Here is a 16,632-nt window from a genome sequence, read left to right as displayed (position 1 = left end):
ATATAATGAGGATGGCCAAGACTGTCTTACTTGTTGAAGATCAACATGAAACAACACACTCTGTGTGGAAAGAGGCATGAAAACCAACAGGGAGGTCTTCAGGCTGAGCTGCTCTGTATTTTCACTGAAGCAAAATATAAGCATTTCAAAAATAACTAAATGTCAAATTCTTCCCTAAGTTAAGAAGGTCCCTTCAACAGCAACTAAGGATTCTACACACCAGTAATTTGTAACTATCTGTATGCAGAAGCCAGTGTTTTCCAAGGTTTTATCAGCGCGTCAACCCAGCAAGTTCACAGACGCTACTGCCTAAGACTTAAATAAAAAAAAAACAAACCAAGTAAGTAGCCAATCAGATAGCTATAGATGCCCAAACCTCCAAACAAACAAAACCACACACTCGAATCTGAGGTCAGAAAACTCTGCTATAGAGGGAAAAATTCAAAACACTCTTGAAGAAAGGATGTTAGCCTAATCTACCTTTTTATTTCCTTCATTCAACACATCTTTACTGAGCAAGGCACTATTCCAAACACCGATGATTCAGCAGTGAATCAAATCAAGTCTCGTCTCCTGGAGCTTGCCTTCTATGAGGAGAGAGGCCACAGACAAGCTCTGGGACAGGGAGAGTCTTCACAAAGACTTGCCTCCTCTGTGCTGCTGACGGAGACCCAGACTGCGGTCTCAGCGCTCTGCACACCTACTGACCCACACCTCGAGTGCACACCATCCTGCAACAGCCAACACCACCACACCACAACCTCTTAGTTCAAATAGAAAGGGTGGAGGGTGGCGGAGCCAGTGTCACCAGTTAGACCCCAAAACCTGACCTTTACTGCCCACCTGCTTGTACCCACTGGCCTTCATCCCACATTCTTCCTGAAGCTCTTCTTTCCAGCTGATCTCTTAACTCAGGCAAAGACCCGGCAGGTAAAGCATCCCGTGATGGACACTGAAGCGGATCCTCCGGCGTCCCCCGCCCCCGGGCAATGACAACTGCCTGGATCACACGGACCAGTGGAAGCTCAACCCCCGACTCACGGACTCACGCCTGTGCGGATGGACCACGGAGCGGCCGACAGTCGCCCTGACCTCATTATAACACGGAGACCTCTGCCCAAGGAGGAGCACGAGCCTTTCCTTAAGGCACATGCATGACTTTGTGCCCACCTCTACATACAACAATGAGGCTCCCCTTTCCGAGTATTCACCCTCACCCTAAATAAAAGGAATCCATCCACCCTTGCTTGGGGTCATGGCTTTGGAAGTTATTCCCTGGGATCTCCTTATTTGCTGCAAATCCAGTTTCCTTTGTGGGACAGCTCACCAGGTGCGGTTTCTGTGTGTGACTCACCGAGGAGGGAACTCAGGTCCATTCCGTTACCAGAGGTCAGGGAACAAGTGGTGGTGGATCACTGAGGGGCCCCAAGGGGCAACCAGCCTCCATCTCTGGATCTTTTTAATCTTTGGAGCCATGGCTCCTGGGAGACACTGGGGTGAAAGGATCAGGGCAAACCTACCTTCTTGGGCCAGCCTCTCGTGCAGGGCTATGGGGGAAGCATGTCCCCCCAGAGGAGGCCAGGTGGCTTGCTGGGGGGCAGGACCCACAAAGCATGTCGCCTGGCAAAGGAGACTAGCCCACTGACAGGAGATACTAGAGCTTCACAGAGACCGTCGTCTTTCCAGAGACTACGTTCCCCATCCATTGGCAACAGCTGTTGTGGTAGACTATAAAAAATGGTCACAAATTGCTTGGCACTCCTCCATCAGGGTAGCTCTACCGCTCCCCACTCCCAGAATCGGGGCTTGCCTGCTGGCTTGTTTTGACCAGTTAAACATGGTGGGAGCTCTAATGCATGAATCCCAAGCGTACAGGCACCTCACAGCTTCCACTCCTGAGAACATTTCCATCACCACGCAAATAAGGCCAAGCTGGATCCCTGGAGGGTGACATTCCACATGGAGAGAGGTTCCAGCTGGGGTACCAGACATGGAAGACATGCCATCCTAGACCTTCCTAGACCACCTCTAGGCCAGCCCAGACCAGACGACCCTCCCAAGCTAATACCCAAACATACATTCAAAATTTGTTGTTTTAAGTCACTAGGTTTTGAAGTGGTTACTTAGCAAAACCAACTGATATAACTGTAGAGGACAGGTACTTGGAAGCTGAACACAAATACAGTTACAAAACTATACTGAATTTTAACTCTTCCTAAAAGGTATGCATTGGTGGGTAATGCCATTCAAAAAGTAGCCCACCCAACTCAGGGTGGGTTTTAAGTTCTGACTCTGACTCTGCCAGGCTTATCAAAATATCACACCTGCACGGAAATGAATACAATGGTTATATGTGATTAACAGAAGCAACTATAAGGGCAAGAGCAGGCCACCCCAGATGGGTCACTGTGGCATGAACATTACTTTGAGTTAAAAGCAATCAAAACCCAGCAGATTCAGGAAAAGCTCTTTACTGCCCCCTTACCTGCCTGCCCATACCAGGAAGGGAGCTATTAACAGACTCCTTTTCACCTGAGACACTTCTCTACACGACAGGCAACCTGTATTCCCGGACCTCTCCTCCCTCTTCCTGGCTAATGGTCCCTCTTCCCTTTGTGTCCCAGACCCAATCCCTCTCCCGTGCACATATAAGCATCACGTTGCCTGACTATGCTTGTAATTTCCTTATATGTGGACTCCCTGTACATATGCTATTAGGTCTGATTTCCAACAGTTAATCTGTCTCATGTCAATTTCTTTCTTTTTTTTTTTTTTTTTTTTAAGATTTTATTTATTTATTTATTTATTTGAGAGAGAGAGAGCGTGTGCGAGAGAGGGAACACAAGCAGGGGGAGTGGGAGAGGGAGAAGCGGGCTTCCCGCTGAGCAGGGAGCCCGATGTGGGGCTCAATCCCAGGACCCTGGGATCATGACCTGAGTCAAAGGCAGATGCTTAACGACTGAGCCACCCAGGTGCCCCTCAATTTGATTCTTAGTCCAGCTAGAAGGACCTGGAAGGGCCAAGGATTCTTCCTCTCTGACACAACAATCTCAACTTTGAGAAGCTTTAAATATGTTGAAACCTTTACAAAATGCCACTTCTGAGTTCCTGATGTATAAAGTGACCCAGACACTTAGTAACAGTGTGTATCCTGGACAAGGGTTATTTTTGACTCAACAAAAAATGTATGCTTTCTTCTTTCTTGGTCCTAGTGTTAGTTGATAAAGATCATTAAGCAGGACAAAAAAAGATGCTTTGAAAAAGAGCTTTCTTTCTTTCTTCCTTTTTTTTTTTTTTTAAGATTTTATTTATTTATTTGTCCTAGACAGAGAGAGAGAGCACAAGCAGGCGGAAGGAGAAGCAGGAGTTTCACATGGTACTGGATCCCAAGACCCCAGGATCATGACCTGAGCCGAAGGTAGATGCTTAACTGACTGAGCCACCCAGGAGCCCCAAAAAGAAGCTTTAAATAGTTCAGTTCTTCCTGTTCTTTTCTCCCCTCCCAACTTTCCTTTCCTTTTCCTTTCTTTTAAAAATTTTGAACCTGTGATGAGCCTAGACTGTAACGGATGTCTTTATCAAAGGAGGGCTACATAGTGGAAACTCTTGCGAGCATTTGGCTGGAAGAGATTCGGGAGCCCAACTAACCTCCCAGATCTCTTTTTTTTTTAAAGATTTTATTTATTTATTTGACAGAGATAGAGACAGCCAGCGAGAGAGGGAACACAAGCAGGGGGAGTGGGAGAGGAAGAAGCAGGCCCATAGCGGAGGAGCCTGATGTGGGGCTCGATCCCATAACGCCGGGATCACGCCCTGAGCCGAAGGCAGACGCTTAACCGCTGTGCCACCCAGGCGCCCCACCTCCCAGATCTTTAACTCATTTCCTGCAGGTGACTCATCATAGAGTACCAAGAGGAGTACTGCCTCATGTTGCCACAGAGAGTCACAGCCAACCGCTGGCTCTCCAGGGTGCCAAGGCTGCCGGTTCTGGACTACCTTCCTGGCAGAGGCTGCCCCTGGCACCGCAGGAATGACTGGGGAAGTTGGGACAGACAGGTCCTACCAGTTTTAATTACTATTGCCCTGATGAAATGGTATTTGACTCCCTCCTCAAATAAGACCTTAAAAGAAGTATTCAGGGTCCCTTGAGTTCAGATGCTATGAATCTGTGCACTAGATAACTGCCATCAAACACTCAAGCAAGAGAGGTGAGAGAGGCTGGTGTGCCTGGGGCCCGAGGCAAGAGGACTGGAGGACAGCCCTGACCTCCAGCCCCCCCCCACTGCCACCTGGGTCACTCGCCCCTTCCTTCCCTTTTCCCATGCAATGTATTTTGCAGTTAGGCCCCACCAGAGCCTAGATGTTTCCTCTAGGCTCCTCACAGTCTGGCCCCTACCTCGATCATCTCATTTCCTGTGTAGCACCTGACTTCTTGACAGACATCCTGAGCACAAATAAACTTCCTGAAGTTTAAATTCATTCTCTTGTTCTTCCTTTTGTGACATTAAAAACAGAAAAAGCTTCTAAAGATATTACTTTACACTAATATGAAAATATTAGAAAAGAGAGAACGAATTTATATATTACATATAAAATAAATAATTTTTAAAAATCACACTCATTCTAATGCCATTTAGAAAATCAGTGTTTTCTAAAATATTACATGGGTCTAAAAAGTATGACTTAAATATATATACACTTACATACAGTCACACATTTGTGTTACATTCAACTGTTTTTGCCAACATTATCAGTGCAATCTATTAGGGAATTTTTAAAATAAAAATGTTATTACTGCTGATACAGAAAAACAAACCCTATGCTAATACTATGCAATATTGCCTCCATGCCGGGCTCCCTGCATGGTGAGTGCTTGGGCCTCCCATGGCTGCCCCATGAGCTCAGGCCTCTCCACAGCCACCCTGAGAAGGGGGGGCTATGATCACCCCCACGTTTCAGATGAGGCGCTAACCCGCTGGGAGGCTAACTGGCCCCTGCCCCCAGGCAGAATGGGCAGAGGTCATCTGGGTCTGGTTTGTGTTCTACAGCATTCAGCCAGCTTTTCAGAAGAAGAATGGAAAGGCCATGCTGTATCAGAATTTTATATTAATTTTTAAAAAAATATTTATATTTTTAAAAGATTTATTTTAGAAAGCGAGAGAGACAGCGCGGGCACACATGCAGGCGGTGGGCAGAGGAACAAAGGGAGAGAAGCAGACTCCCCACTGATCACGACCCAGGGCTTAATCTCACAACTCTGAGATCATGACCTGAGCAGTAATCAAGAGTCAGACGCTTAACCCCTTAACCAACTAAGCCTCCAGGAACCCCTGCATGAGGATTTTAAAGGACAGGAGAATACCACTTTCCAAATAAAAGGAGAAACTCAGACTCACTGTTTCCAAGGATCTTAGAGTTACCAAAGCCACTCGGTCAGCTTGATGACCAGGCAAAGCCTGATCAGCAACATGGAACGTGGTGCATAATACTTGACTTTCAGAAGGTACAAGGAAATATTCTTCCAAACATTATACTTCTCACCTCGATGTCAAATATTTCCACGGTGTTGTCCAGCAGCTTCACTCGGATGTGAAGGTGCTTCTCCTGCATTCTGGCTGACGCCCGTGCCGCTGCTGCGGAGAGAGTCTGCCCAGGCTCGAGGGTGCTCACCCCCGCTGGGGCCTGGGTGCCCAAGCGTGTCCCTGGAGTCTGCAGGACTCTGTATGTTCCTTCTATTTCCCCCATTCTTCACCAGCTAACAATGAAGAGTCCTCTAAAACAAAACAAAAAACCCCCCCAAGAGTCATCAATAGTTATTTAGATATTAAAACAACGTAAAAAAATGATCAGCTGCACAGGAATTCTCTGCTCTACTTTTGCAACTTCTAGAGAGTCTTAAATTATATCAGAACCAGTTAAGAGTACCTTCTACTCATACATAGATTATTCCTAAAGACAGTATTTCCTGGTGCTTCTGTGAGCCAAGCAGTGCGTCACCTCATTGAACTCACAAAACCTCATCCAACAGTGGCCTGTCCCTTTGTCTGGCTGCCTAGTCCCCTGGCGCATCCTCCCTCCACCAGCCCAGAGAGTCACTGTGCTGACCACACACTGGTAAGTGCTAGATGGTACATTTCAGCAAAGAGAAGCAGGTGCCAGACACACCAGGCAGCATACAGCTGTGCGGGGGGGCGGGGCGGCTAATGCCAAGAACAGTAGGTGAGGACAGCCAGGCTGCTCTTGGCCAGCTTTACACTCCCTGGTTCCCGAAGTGGTGTCTTACCAGGCTGGATGGGTGACGTCAGAAAGACACCAGAACCGCACATGTGGTGTGAAGAGCACTTGCCCCAGGCCAGGCCCTTCCCAGCACCACTTATCTGTCCTCACAGTGTCCTTGTTCTCCTTACCACCCACCGCCCGCTGAACGCGCGACAACACCGACGGCCCAACCAGGCACTCACGCCCTTTCCAATCCTCCATGTTGTGCCACGGGAAAGTTCGCCAGTTTTAGGCTATGAGGTTGAATAAGGCATAGTTACCTTCTATTTATGGCAAATTCCCTTAAATGTGTGTATTTGTATCTGAAAGTCAATTTGAAGAAAAATATTTAACAGTAAAGCACAGTGTGGCAAAAAACAAATGCCAGACATTTATTCAAGAAAGAATAGAGCTGCTACAAAAACTATTTTATTTCACTCACTTGCCTTTGGCAAGCCTTCTACTAATTTGTAGTAAATTTCACAGAGATTAATCGCACTAATTTCCAATTCATTCCCTTGTACGCTAACCTAACTGCTGAGTCCCCCGATCCTTTCATCTTTTTCATGCTTATTTTGTTATCAAGAAGAACCATCTCATGGGGGCGCCTGGGTGGCTCAGTCAGTGAAGCGTCTGCTGTCGGCTCAGGGCGTGATCCCAGGGTCCTGGGATCGAGCCCCCATCTGGCTCCCCGCTCCGCTAGGAGCCTGCTTCTTCCTCTCCCACTCCCCCTGCTTGTGTTCCCTCTCTTGCTGGCTATCTCTTTCTCTGTCAAAAAAATAAATAAAATCTTAAAAAAAAAAAAAAAAAGAACCATCTCATGAACTTTTGTCTCTTGAATTAAGTTTAAAAGCTTCTCAGTCCCCTGCCGAGAAACCTTGACCACACACTTAAAGCTCGCCCAGCAAAGACAAGGCTCCCAGCCCACGTGAGCAAGAACTTCCACACACCTGTGATTTATCAAACAAGCAGCAAGACACAAGAAAGCTAAAATCCCCGGGGACAGCGAACTGGTAATGGAGTGAGCAAAATGACAAGGCGCTGCATGTGGTTCTGGCTAATACAGCTCCTGCCCCCCCTCTTGCACATGGAGGGACTGCCCCTCGTGGACGGGCACATGTTTGGTTCACATTCGCAGGTACCCATCATCTGCGAGTTCTCTCTCCAGGTTGTATGTGCCCCGAGAGCAGGAACTGAATTCCTACTGTGAATGTTTGCTAAGTACTTAATTCATGGCACTGGCATTGAAGAACATGAACTGCCTCGTTAGGCAGTGCGCTGTACAGACGGCAGCAGCGGAAGACAAGACTGCAGTCACAAACAGAACGCACTACAAGATCACTAGTGTGCGTGCCACTAATAGTAACTAGGATATAGGAGGTTCTGAGAACCGTAAGTATGGCACTTTCCATTTCAATCTCACAAATGTGAGTAGTTAATGCAAAAGTGAGGGGAGGTGAGTGAGTAAGGCTCCACAGGCGAGGTGTCTCCAATGTGCAAACAGATGAGCGTGAGTCCTTAGTCTGCTCACAGTATTTACCCAAGACTGAAGCACCAAGAGCAGGTCCTTCTGAAGCAACCACGGATGCTTTACACTGGGCACAAAAGTGATTTTTCCCCTTTAAGTAAAGCTACAATTCTGAAAATATATATATAACCAAAACATATTTTAAGAAGTCACTTCTCTTATTTATTCTATTGTATTTTCTCACTTTGGTTTTATTCTTGATAATTCTGGATGGAAAAAATTTCTTCAGGTTCTTTCTCTTCTACTATTCATTATAAGAAAGTTCTAAGCACATACTTCTAAAACAAAACAAGCAAAACTTACCCACAGTGCCCAGAGGGGCACATCTGGGTGAGCGTGCTGTAAGAAGAGCATGCAAGGAGATTCATACTAGAAAACTCGGGGGAGTGGTCCCTCTGTCTCTGGGACGGGGAACTGGGAAGGGCCCTCTGGCGTGGTCGGCATGGTTGGACCGCTTGACTGGAACCGTGTTCACTGTATTATAAACCATTAATCCATATATTTGATTTATGCAGTTTATTTGACAATAAACGTATTTAAAATACCATATTTTTGGGGTGCCTGGGTGGCTCAGATGGTTAAGCGTCTGCCTTCGGCTCAGGTCATGATCTCCAGGTCCTGGGATCGAGCCCCACGTCAGGCTCCCAGCTCAGCAGGAAGTCTGCTTCTCCCTCTGTCTCTCCCCCTGCTTGTGCTCTGTCTCTCTGTCTCAAATGAATAAACAAAATCTTTTTAAAAAAATTTTTAAATAGCATACTTTGAATTTAACATTATTTTTCTTAAGAAAAATATTAGACAAACGAAAACCACTTCTTGGTCCGTGGAAGGAGACCTGTGCATGTCCGACACCTTCTCAGCAGCACATGGTCTTCCTGGTGATTTTCCTCTGATCCAGAGACCTCAATGTGGCTCGAGCTGAGACTCAGGGCCATGACACACTCGCACTCTGGAGGCTCATTGAGGAAATGATCCCAAGGTACCCTACTGCTGATGTTCCAAGGAAAAGCCATCTGCTACTGCATAATGGTAATGTGGCATCAATCACACATTTAGTAATTACTTGGCTTTAAATTTAAGAAATCTAGGAAAGTCAGGAACTTAACAGAAAACTGGCATGGAACCCCAGTGCCACGAGTGTTAACCCTGCTCTCAAAGTCTATCAACCTACTTTACAACAAGCAGCATAAGCAGACTCTTCAGGAGAAACACGAGGCTACTCATGCCGCAGTCACTTCTGCAGCCCAGGCTGCTTCTGCCAGCTGCCGTGGGACAAAATGAAAAGAAAAATGTATGCACTGAATGAATCTGTTTTACAGAAATTATGACCTGACAGAAATGACTTTGTTTTGCCTCATGTGCTTATAAATATTAAAGGGCAAGAAGAGTATGCAAGACAGACCAGAAGCACAGCAAGGCCACTAACAGCCGTTGACATGGGAGGTACGTGTTCTGCAGTCTGGGAGCCCTCCACGGTAGACGGGAGCCCTGCTCACTTCTCCTGCTGCCAGAGAACCTCTCCAGAAATCCAGAGGGAAGCAGTGGTGTAAAGAACCAGGGCCGTACAGGGACTCCAGTTTATTTTCCCATCTTCCTTCCATGTGAATGAAATGCCTTGCAGTCTTCATTCCTAACAATATTTCTGTAGCTGGATACAATTTCCACTACTGACGTTTAGTGCTCCCTACTATAAACTCAGCTCCTAAACTCATTTAGTAAGGAATTTAAAAACCACCTTGTCACATACTTCCATCTTGAAGTTGGAAAAATTCAGCTCAAAAGTCTGGCAAGGCTTTGGGTGATGACATGTCAAAGCAGGGTGTAACAAAGGTGCTTCTCTGTGTGTGTGTGTGTGGGGGGTGTTGATAGTGGGAAAGGCTGTGCATAAGAGGGACATGGGCATTTGGAGATCTCTGCACCTGCAACTCGACTTTGCTGTGAACTCAACACTGCTCTGCAAAATAAAGGCTATTAAAAAAAAAAAAAAAAAGACTGCCACGGAACACATAACTCAGAAGTGACAGAGCCAGGACTCAAGCCCAGCCTAGACTTGGCTACAAAGCCTCCTCCCTGTCTACTGGAAAATCTGGCTTCCCAGACAAAAGCACAGACCACGGTCCGCAGTAAAGGGAGTGGGCTCAAAATTGTTGTGCAAAAAAACCTCCCACCTTCCTTGAAATATTTTCAGTTGCCTCTTTCAGGAGGATCATCAAACATATGTGTATACTGACTAACTATGGAAGCAGAACATGATGCTTAATTTCACCGCATTTTTCTAAAGTACCTACAATGCACGGCAGTGTTGACAATGAGCGTTCATTCAGACAGACTTCTCACCTGGCTCCTGGGCCCTGGGCTGCACTACCTCTTCACGACAGCAGAACAAGAGATAGGTCCTTTTAGTCCCTAGCAAGCACGACTGGTACTTTTTTAAACAAGCAACTAAGTACTTCAGTCAATGTAAGGAATCAGAGAAAAAAATGTCAGAACTAGTGCTGTAAGGCAGGGGCTCAGCGAGCTGACAAGAAACGTCTGGCCAAGCGGAGGGCAGACAGGCCATCCACACCCATGTGCACACATCCTGGCTGCACAAACACATCTCTCCCCCAGAATACAGCTCCACTGTCTGCTGGAAGGCGACATGGTCGGAGCACCACAGAAACGGCATTTGGCGCTGGAAACCTGGGGAGAAGGGTGCTGCAGGACTCACTCACACACGCTGTCCCAGCAGGAGCTCCGGAATGCTGCGTGACCCGTGGGAAGCCTAAGGACCGATCAGGACCTGAATCCCTGGCATCGCTGTCCCTCAAAACCGAGGAAGGACAGCCCGCACTGGCAGCAGGTGTCCACCGAGCTGGGACAGAAAGGGAGGCCCTGTGGGAAACAAGGAAGTGTACAGCAGCAGCCTGGGGGTAGAAGCTGGAAGGCCGCATACCTAGGATCTAACCCCAACTCTCACTTCCCCACTCCTGGCCCAGCTTTTATTCTGGAAAACGACAGGGGGAGAGTGCAGTCAATCACACCCTCTTCACCTAAGAATCTGTGAGTGGTGCTCTTGTTTCCAACTAAATTTACTATATTTAGTAGCCAAAAATTAAGTACCTCATAAAATCCTGTTACCCCATCTTTCCTACCTAACCATATGAAACAGAGGCCATGTGTATGTAAGAAAAGGAACACTGCCTTCAAACAAATTCAACACAATATAAACATAGATTATTGGTGCAGAGAGATGACTTTGGACATAACCAATATTTGCAAACCTTACAATTTACTTCCTAGGTTTTTAAAGGAATTGCCTTAACAATAAACAGATGTCAATAATTCAGACCATCAGGTATTCTGATTTGGTGTTAAACAAAATTCTATTGGCTGAAAAATAAAGTTATTATTATTTTTTTAAAAGTAGGCTTCATGCCCAGCTTTGAGTCCAATGTGGGGCTTGAACTCCACAACCCTGAGATCAAGACCTGAGCTGAGGTCAAGAGTCAGACGCTCAACCAACTGAGCCACCCAGGCACCCCTGAAAAATAAAATTGTTGTTGTTGTTTTTTAAGATTTTATCCATTTATTTGAGAGAGAGAGAACACAAGCAAGCTGGGTGAGAGACAGAGGGAGAAGCAGACTCCCCGCTGAGCAGGGAACCTGATGCGGGACTCCATCCCGGGACTCCAGGATCATGACCTGAGCTGAAGGCAAATACCCAACAGACTGAGTCACCCAGATGCTCTGAAAATACAGTTTTAAGAGCTGAAACAAATCTGGATAACCGATTCTCAACACATTTTTCCTTTGGTATGAAGCTGCCCAACTGAACACCAAGATCTTCACAGACAAAAAGCAGGATCTCTATGTTTCTTCTTCTTCTTCTTTTTTTTTTTTAATTTTATTTATTTATTTCAGAGAGACAGGAAGAGAGAGAGAGAGAGTGCTTGCGTGCACACAAGCCCCAGGGAGGGCCAGAGGGAGAGCAGATTTCCCACTGAGCAGGGAGCTTGACATGGGATTCGATCCCAGGACTCCTTTTTTTTTAAAAGACTTTATTTATTTGACAGAGAGAGAGAAAGAGAAGCCAGCGAGAAAGGGAACACAAGCAGGGGGAGTGGGAGAGGGAGAAGCAGGCTCCCAGCGGAGCAGGGAGCCTGATGCAGGGCTCGATCCCAGGACCCTGGGATCACGCCCTGAGCCGAAGGCAGACGCTTAACAACTGAGCCACCCAGGCACCCCACTCTCTATGCTTCTTTAGTATGAAGTGAATGAAAGAGCTGGAGTAAAAACATATGCTTTCACTTATCTTCAAACAACAATGGAAGGATAAACCAAAGCCTACTGACGGTGGCTGCCCATGGGACAGAAGGCACTGGGGATTCCTCACTGGAGACCCCTTCTTCCAGCATGCACAGGGTTTCCTTGGGTTGACCTGGGAACCTCATGGATGTTTTACATGATTCGAAAACAACATGAAATCAGTGTCTTAGAAAAGCAAGCCCAAAACCTCAAACCAAATGAAACAAATGATCCTCCCTATACATTAAGATGGCAGCTGACCTACAACAGGAATTAATTCAAGTGACTTTCAAACTAGTAACCTCACTACCCATCACTAGTGAAATACATCCTCAGGATTAAAAAGACTATGAGTAAAACCACAATGTGGCAAATTCTATACGAAAAATGATCTCAGTTCTTCAATAAATGGCACTAAAAAAAAGAAAGAAAGAAAGAAAAGCAGGGGGGTGGGGAGAGGAGGGGGGAGGGTGATAGAAACTGGTAAAAGATGTTGTCTGCCAAACACTCCCCATGGACCTTACTTGAATCCTGAACCAAGTATTTGTGGCACAATCAGGGAAATGTGAGCACTTCCTGGATATTAGGTAATTTTATAAGTACTGCTTCTTTCCTATATGTTGTAATGGTATTGTGTGTATATGAAGGGGAAAAGTCCCTCTCTTAGAGACACATACTAAAGTATTTATGGACAAAGAGGAATAATGCCTAGGATTTACTTTAAAATAATCAACTGAGGTAGGAATCACTGAAGGGGATAATAGCCCCCCCCCAAAAGAGAAAAAAACAATTGCCCATATGTTGATTATTTGAGCTGGTTTTGATATATGCACTTTTGTGAATGTTTCGAATTTTCCATGAATAAAAAGAAAAAGAAAAAAAGAAAGAAAAAGAGAACAAGAGATCTAGCAACAATTTTCAGGGTACGTAAGAATCCAGAAAGCCCTAGGCATAGTTCACAGGTGAGAGGAGAAGTGTGTTGTGAAATGCCGGCCCAGCCCCTTATTTTCCATGAGAAATCACAGCCCAAGAATGGAGCGGCTTGCTGAAGGCCACAGACCCAACCCATGGACACAGGCCTAGCAACCAGTGTCCAAATTCTTTAAGACTTAAAACTAAAAACAATTTTACTTTAAAAATTGCACATCCATGCATTAAAAGTTCACTCTGTCCTATGTCACCTCCATTTTGTCAGTTACTATATTTTTCAGTTCTAAAATTTCCACTGGTTTCTTCTGTACGTCTTTTTTGCTAACTTTCTATCTTTCCATTTGTTTCAAGAGTACCGTTACTTCTCAGGACATTTTAATAACAGTTGGTTTAAACTGTGTTTTAGTTTTTCCTGCAGCTTAAATAAAAGCCTTTTATCATCTCAGTCTCTGTGGGTAAGAAGTCTGGGTCAGTGTAAACCAGCAGAGCACTCTACCTAGGGTCTCACAAGGTCTGCGCAAAGGGACCGTGGCTGTGGGGTCTTATCTGGAAGCTCTGGAGAATGCATTTCCTGGCCCGTTCAGCTGTCTGGGTATAGGACTGAGACCCCCGTCCCTGCTGGCATCAGCAGCTGTAATATCCCATATTCCTGGAAGTAGCACCAGGGGGTGAAGGTCATGGGAGCCAAAATTCTGCTACCCCCAAGTCTCTGTCAGAGAACTGCAACACCTGTATCACCTTGGTTTTCGCCTGTCTTCTGTCTTCTGAGGTGGTGTTTTCCTGATTCTGCGTATGCTGGGAAATTCTGGATTGGATCGTGGACATTTTAATACTGTGTGTTATGAGATCCCGGATCTCGTTTAAATCCCATGGAGAATGCTGGTGTTTCTGCTTTAGCTGGGATCCAGCCACAGGCTGCGGACTCAGCCTCAACTCCATGTTCAGACGCTCCCTCCTCCCTGTGCACCATCACCCAGGGGCCAGCTTGGCTCCGAAGCTGTGGCCCAGCCCTTAGCTGAATTCCCAAAGTCCCTGGCAAGCTGTTCAGGGTCAGACCCACATGTATGCAGCTCGGTGTTGAGGCCCTAAGTTCAAAAGCAACTTCAGGGGTCACTTTGTTGAGCTCTTCCGTCTCCCCAGTCTCCCTGGAGTACTTTTCAGTTGCCTGGAGTGCCCCTTTCTCAGTCCTCCAGTCAGAAACCTGGGGCTTTAGTTACCTCTCTTCTGTGCACCTCCGCACTCTTGCCTGTGACCAAAGTACAGGAGGAGAGACAGAAAAAAGCAACTGGGGTTTCCTCTGCCTCGATCAGAGTTTCAGGCGTCTGCAGGCTCCAGGTGCCACAGCCTACTGAAGGACAGGGGAGAGGGGAGGAAAACAGCAGCCTTCTCCCATTCTCTCCTACAGCTCACAGTAGAAGGCTTCTCCTGCAGCACTCTGTTTGCACCTGGGGCCCATCTCTGGCTTTCAGATATGCTCAGACCCGACTAGGAATCCTGGAGGAAAAACCTCGCTGGTGCAGTGGTACTTCGAATTCTGGTCTTGTCCCCAGTCCTCCTGTCACTATTGACTTGTCAGAGTCCTCCAATACCGGCCTCCAGGTAGCTGTCCTGCCTTTACAACCAAGGTCAGTGGGGGACAGAGTGTGGAGTGTGCTTATTCCATCTTCCAGGAACCAGAACTTGACACCCATGCATTTCAAAACATGTTTATAGTGGTTATCTTTGGGAGAGGGAAGGAGGGTGATTTTCTTTCTTTTTCTAATGTTCTGTTTTCAAATTGCCTCCAGTGACGAGTATACATTACTTCTGAAATCAGAAGGCTTTTCTGCAGACGACTGAGTAAGTACTACCTACTTTAGCAGGTAACTGGTGGGGGTACCTACAGTATGTCACTGCTCCCCCCTTCTAGGAGAGAGCGGTAATGACTACTGTCCTTCCTCTAGAAGCTGTGCTCGTTCTTCCTTCTAAAACAGTTCAGTAAAATAAAAATATTTCTAAGCACTCTCTGGAATCGATTTCCTGTTTAGGTATTGAGACTTGCTCCCCCAACGTTCACCTTAACAACTACTACCAAAGCACTTGGGACTTTAATTATGAAGGAGACAGGAGTTAATAAAGCCAAGTAAAAGTTAATTTGTAAAATTCCGTAGTGTTGTTTCTTCCTTCCCAAACACACTCCCATTAGGTGCCAGGAGATGCACTGAGCACCCTCACCGCTTGTACCCTCTACTGTGTTATCTGGCATCAAGCAAAGGGCCAGAACTGCCCCCACAAAAGCGTCATGACTCTAAAGCTATTCTGCTTCCGGCTTTTAGGCCCCTGACATGCACTGGTCCCTTCCACGGTCCTAGGAAAGGCCCTAAGCAAAGTGTGCTTATGGTTGTAGCCTTTGGTAGAATTTACAGAATACATTCTAATTGCAATCAACTAAGGCTGCTGCCTCTTTCCACTACGACACCATTCCCTTTATGTCAGGCAGCTTAGGAGGGGCTGCCGGCATTTTGGGGATGCAGCTAAGGTCACAATGGGTTGGAGACATGTTTAGTTTGGGTTTAGTGGGATGCGTTTATGTATGCAATTACTTCTTGTGCACACTTATCCCCAGCCAGCTCAGTGCAGACAGGGCTTCTAGGAACATTGACGTCATCCACCATGTCTGCCCACCAGAGGGCAGGGAACAAAGGTGCAGGGTCGGGGTTCTGTGGCAAACTGTACAGATCCGAGGGTGCCCGGCAGGGGCAGTGTGTGGGCTATGGGAAAGAACAAGGTTTGAAATATGGGGGGCCAGATGCTCATCTGTGGGAAAATTATCTTCAGACATGTTAAAACTGTAAGAGGAGAGATTAGTACCTAGTAGATAAAATTGCAGTTCTTGTCAGAAAAATAACTGTTAATGTAGTAGTATAATTATAAATGTACCATTATTTTTACTTTTTTGAATGGAATTGTACAAAATAGAATTTATCAGAATTCCTGCTTTTCTGAGATACAAATCTGCAGTTGTACTAGAAACAGCAAACACGTATTATCTACAGGTGTAATCACGTTTTAAGCAACCTCACTATCAAAAAATTTTGGTCAACTATGCTACAGGGATCACTGAATGCTCTCTATTCTCTGTCTCATGAAGAGTTACATATGCTACTTTTATGCTATTTAGTAATGTTTTTACTATTAGTCAGCTTTTTCAAATGTGTAACTTTTTCTCATTCTAAATAACATTGTATTCTTTTTTTTTTTTTTTTTTTAAGATTGACTGATTGATTTAGAGAGAGAGAGAGAAAGCGCACAGGAGAGAGACACCAGGGGGGAGAGGGAGAGAAAGTCCCAAGCAGACTCTGTGCTCAGAGCCCAACTCAGAGGGTCAATCTCATGACCCTGAGATCACAACCTCAGCCGAATGCCCAACCAACTCTGTCACTCAGGTGCCTCCACTGTATTCTTTTCCTTAAAGAGACTCCCTCCCTCAAATTGTATAAGCGTCAGGCCCTATAAAAGTTGGCATCTGCCCTTGCCCCAAATGAAATTTGATTATTTCATTCAAACATTTATTGAGCACCTACTCAATATGGAAAAAGTCTAAGTATGTAAGAACATGGGAGTTTATGGGCGAGAACCCTTCTTATCACAGT

At 45.9% G+C, this 16,632-nt stretch overlaps 1 protein-coding gene across 4 annotated transcripts in view; it reads right to left on the bottom strand.

Annotated features, from left to right (window-relative positions):
- Window positions 1–16,632, bottom strand: part of FARP2 (FERM, ARH/RhoGEF and pleckstrin domain protein 2) — a 106,018-nt gene that overhangs the window by 85,979 nt on the left and 3,407 nt on the right. For 3 of the 4 annotated variants that reach the window (XM_087865133.1, XM_087865148.1, XM_087865146.1), the window contains 2 exons: window positions 8,332–8,490; window positions 5,542–5,773 (listed from right to left, as the gene is read on the bottom strand). In XM_087865133.1, coding sequence (XP_087721259.1) covers window positions 5,542–5,745 — 204 coding nt within the window. In that variant the 5' untranslated portion in view covers window positions 5,746–5,773; window positions 8,332–8,490. The remainder of the gene's footprint in view (window positions 1–5,541; window positions 5,774–8,331; window positions 8,491–16,632) is intronic. The other variant, XM_045795852.2, reaches the window with a different exon arrangement.

The sequence above is a fragment of the Ursus americanus genome, chromosome 1 (assembly GCF_024610735.1).
Source record: "Ursus americanus isolate L20-20 chromosome 1, mUrsAme1.1.p, whole genome shotgun sequence".
Taxonomy (NCBI): domain Eukaryota; kingdom Metazoa; phylum Chordata; class Mammalia; order Carnivora; family Ursidae; genus Ursus; species Ursus americanus.
Note: the sequence above shows the minus strand (reverse complement) of the source record. Positions and strands in the feature narration are given on the sequence as shown.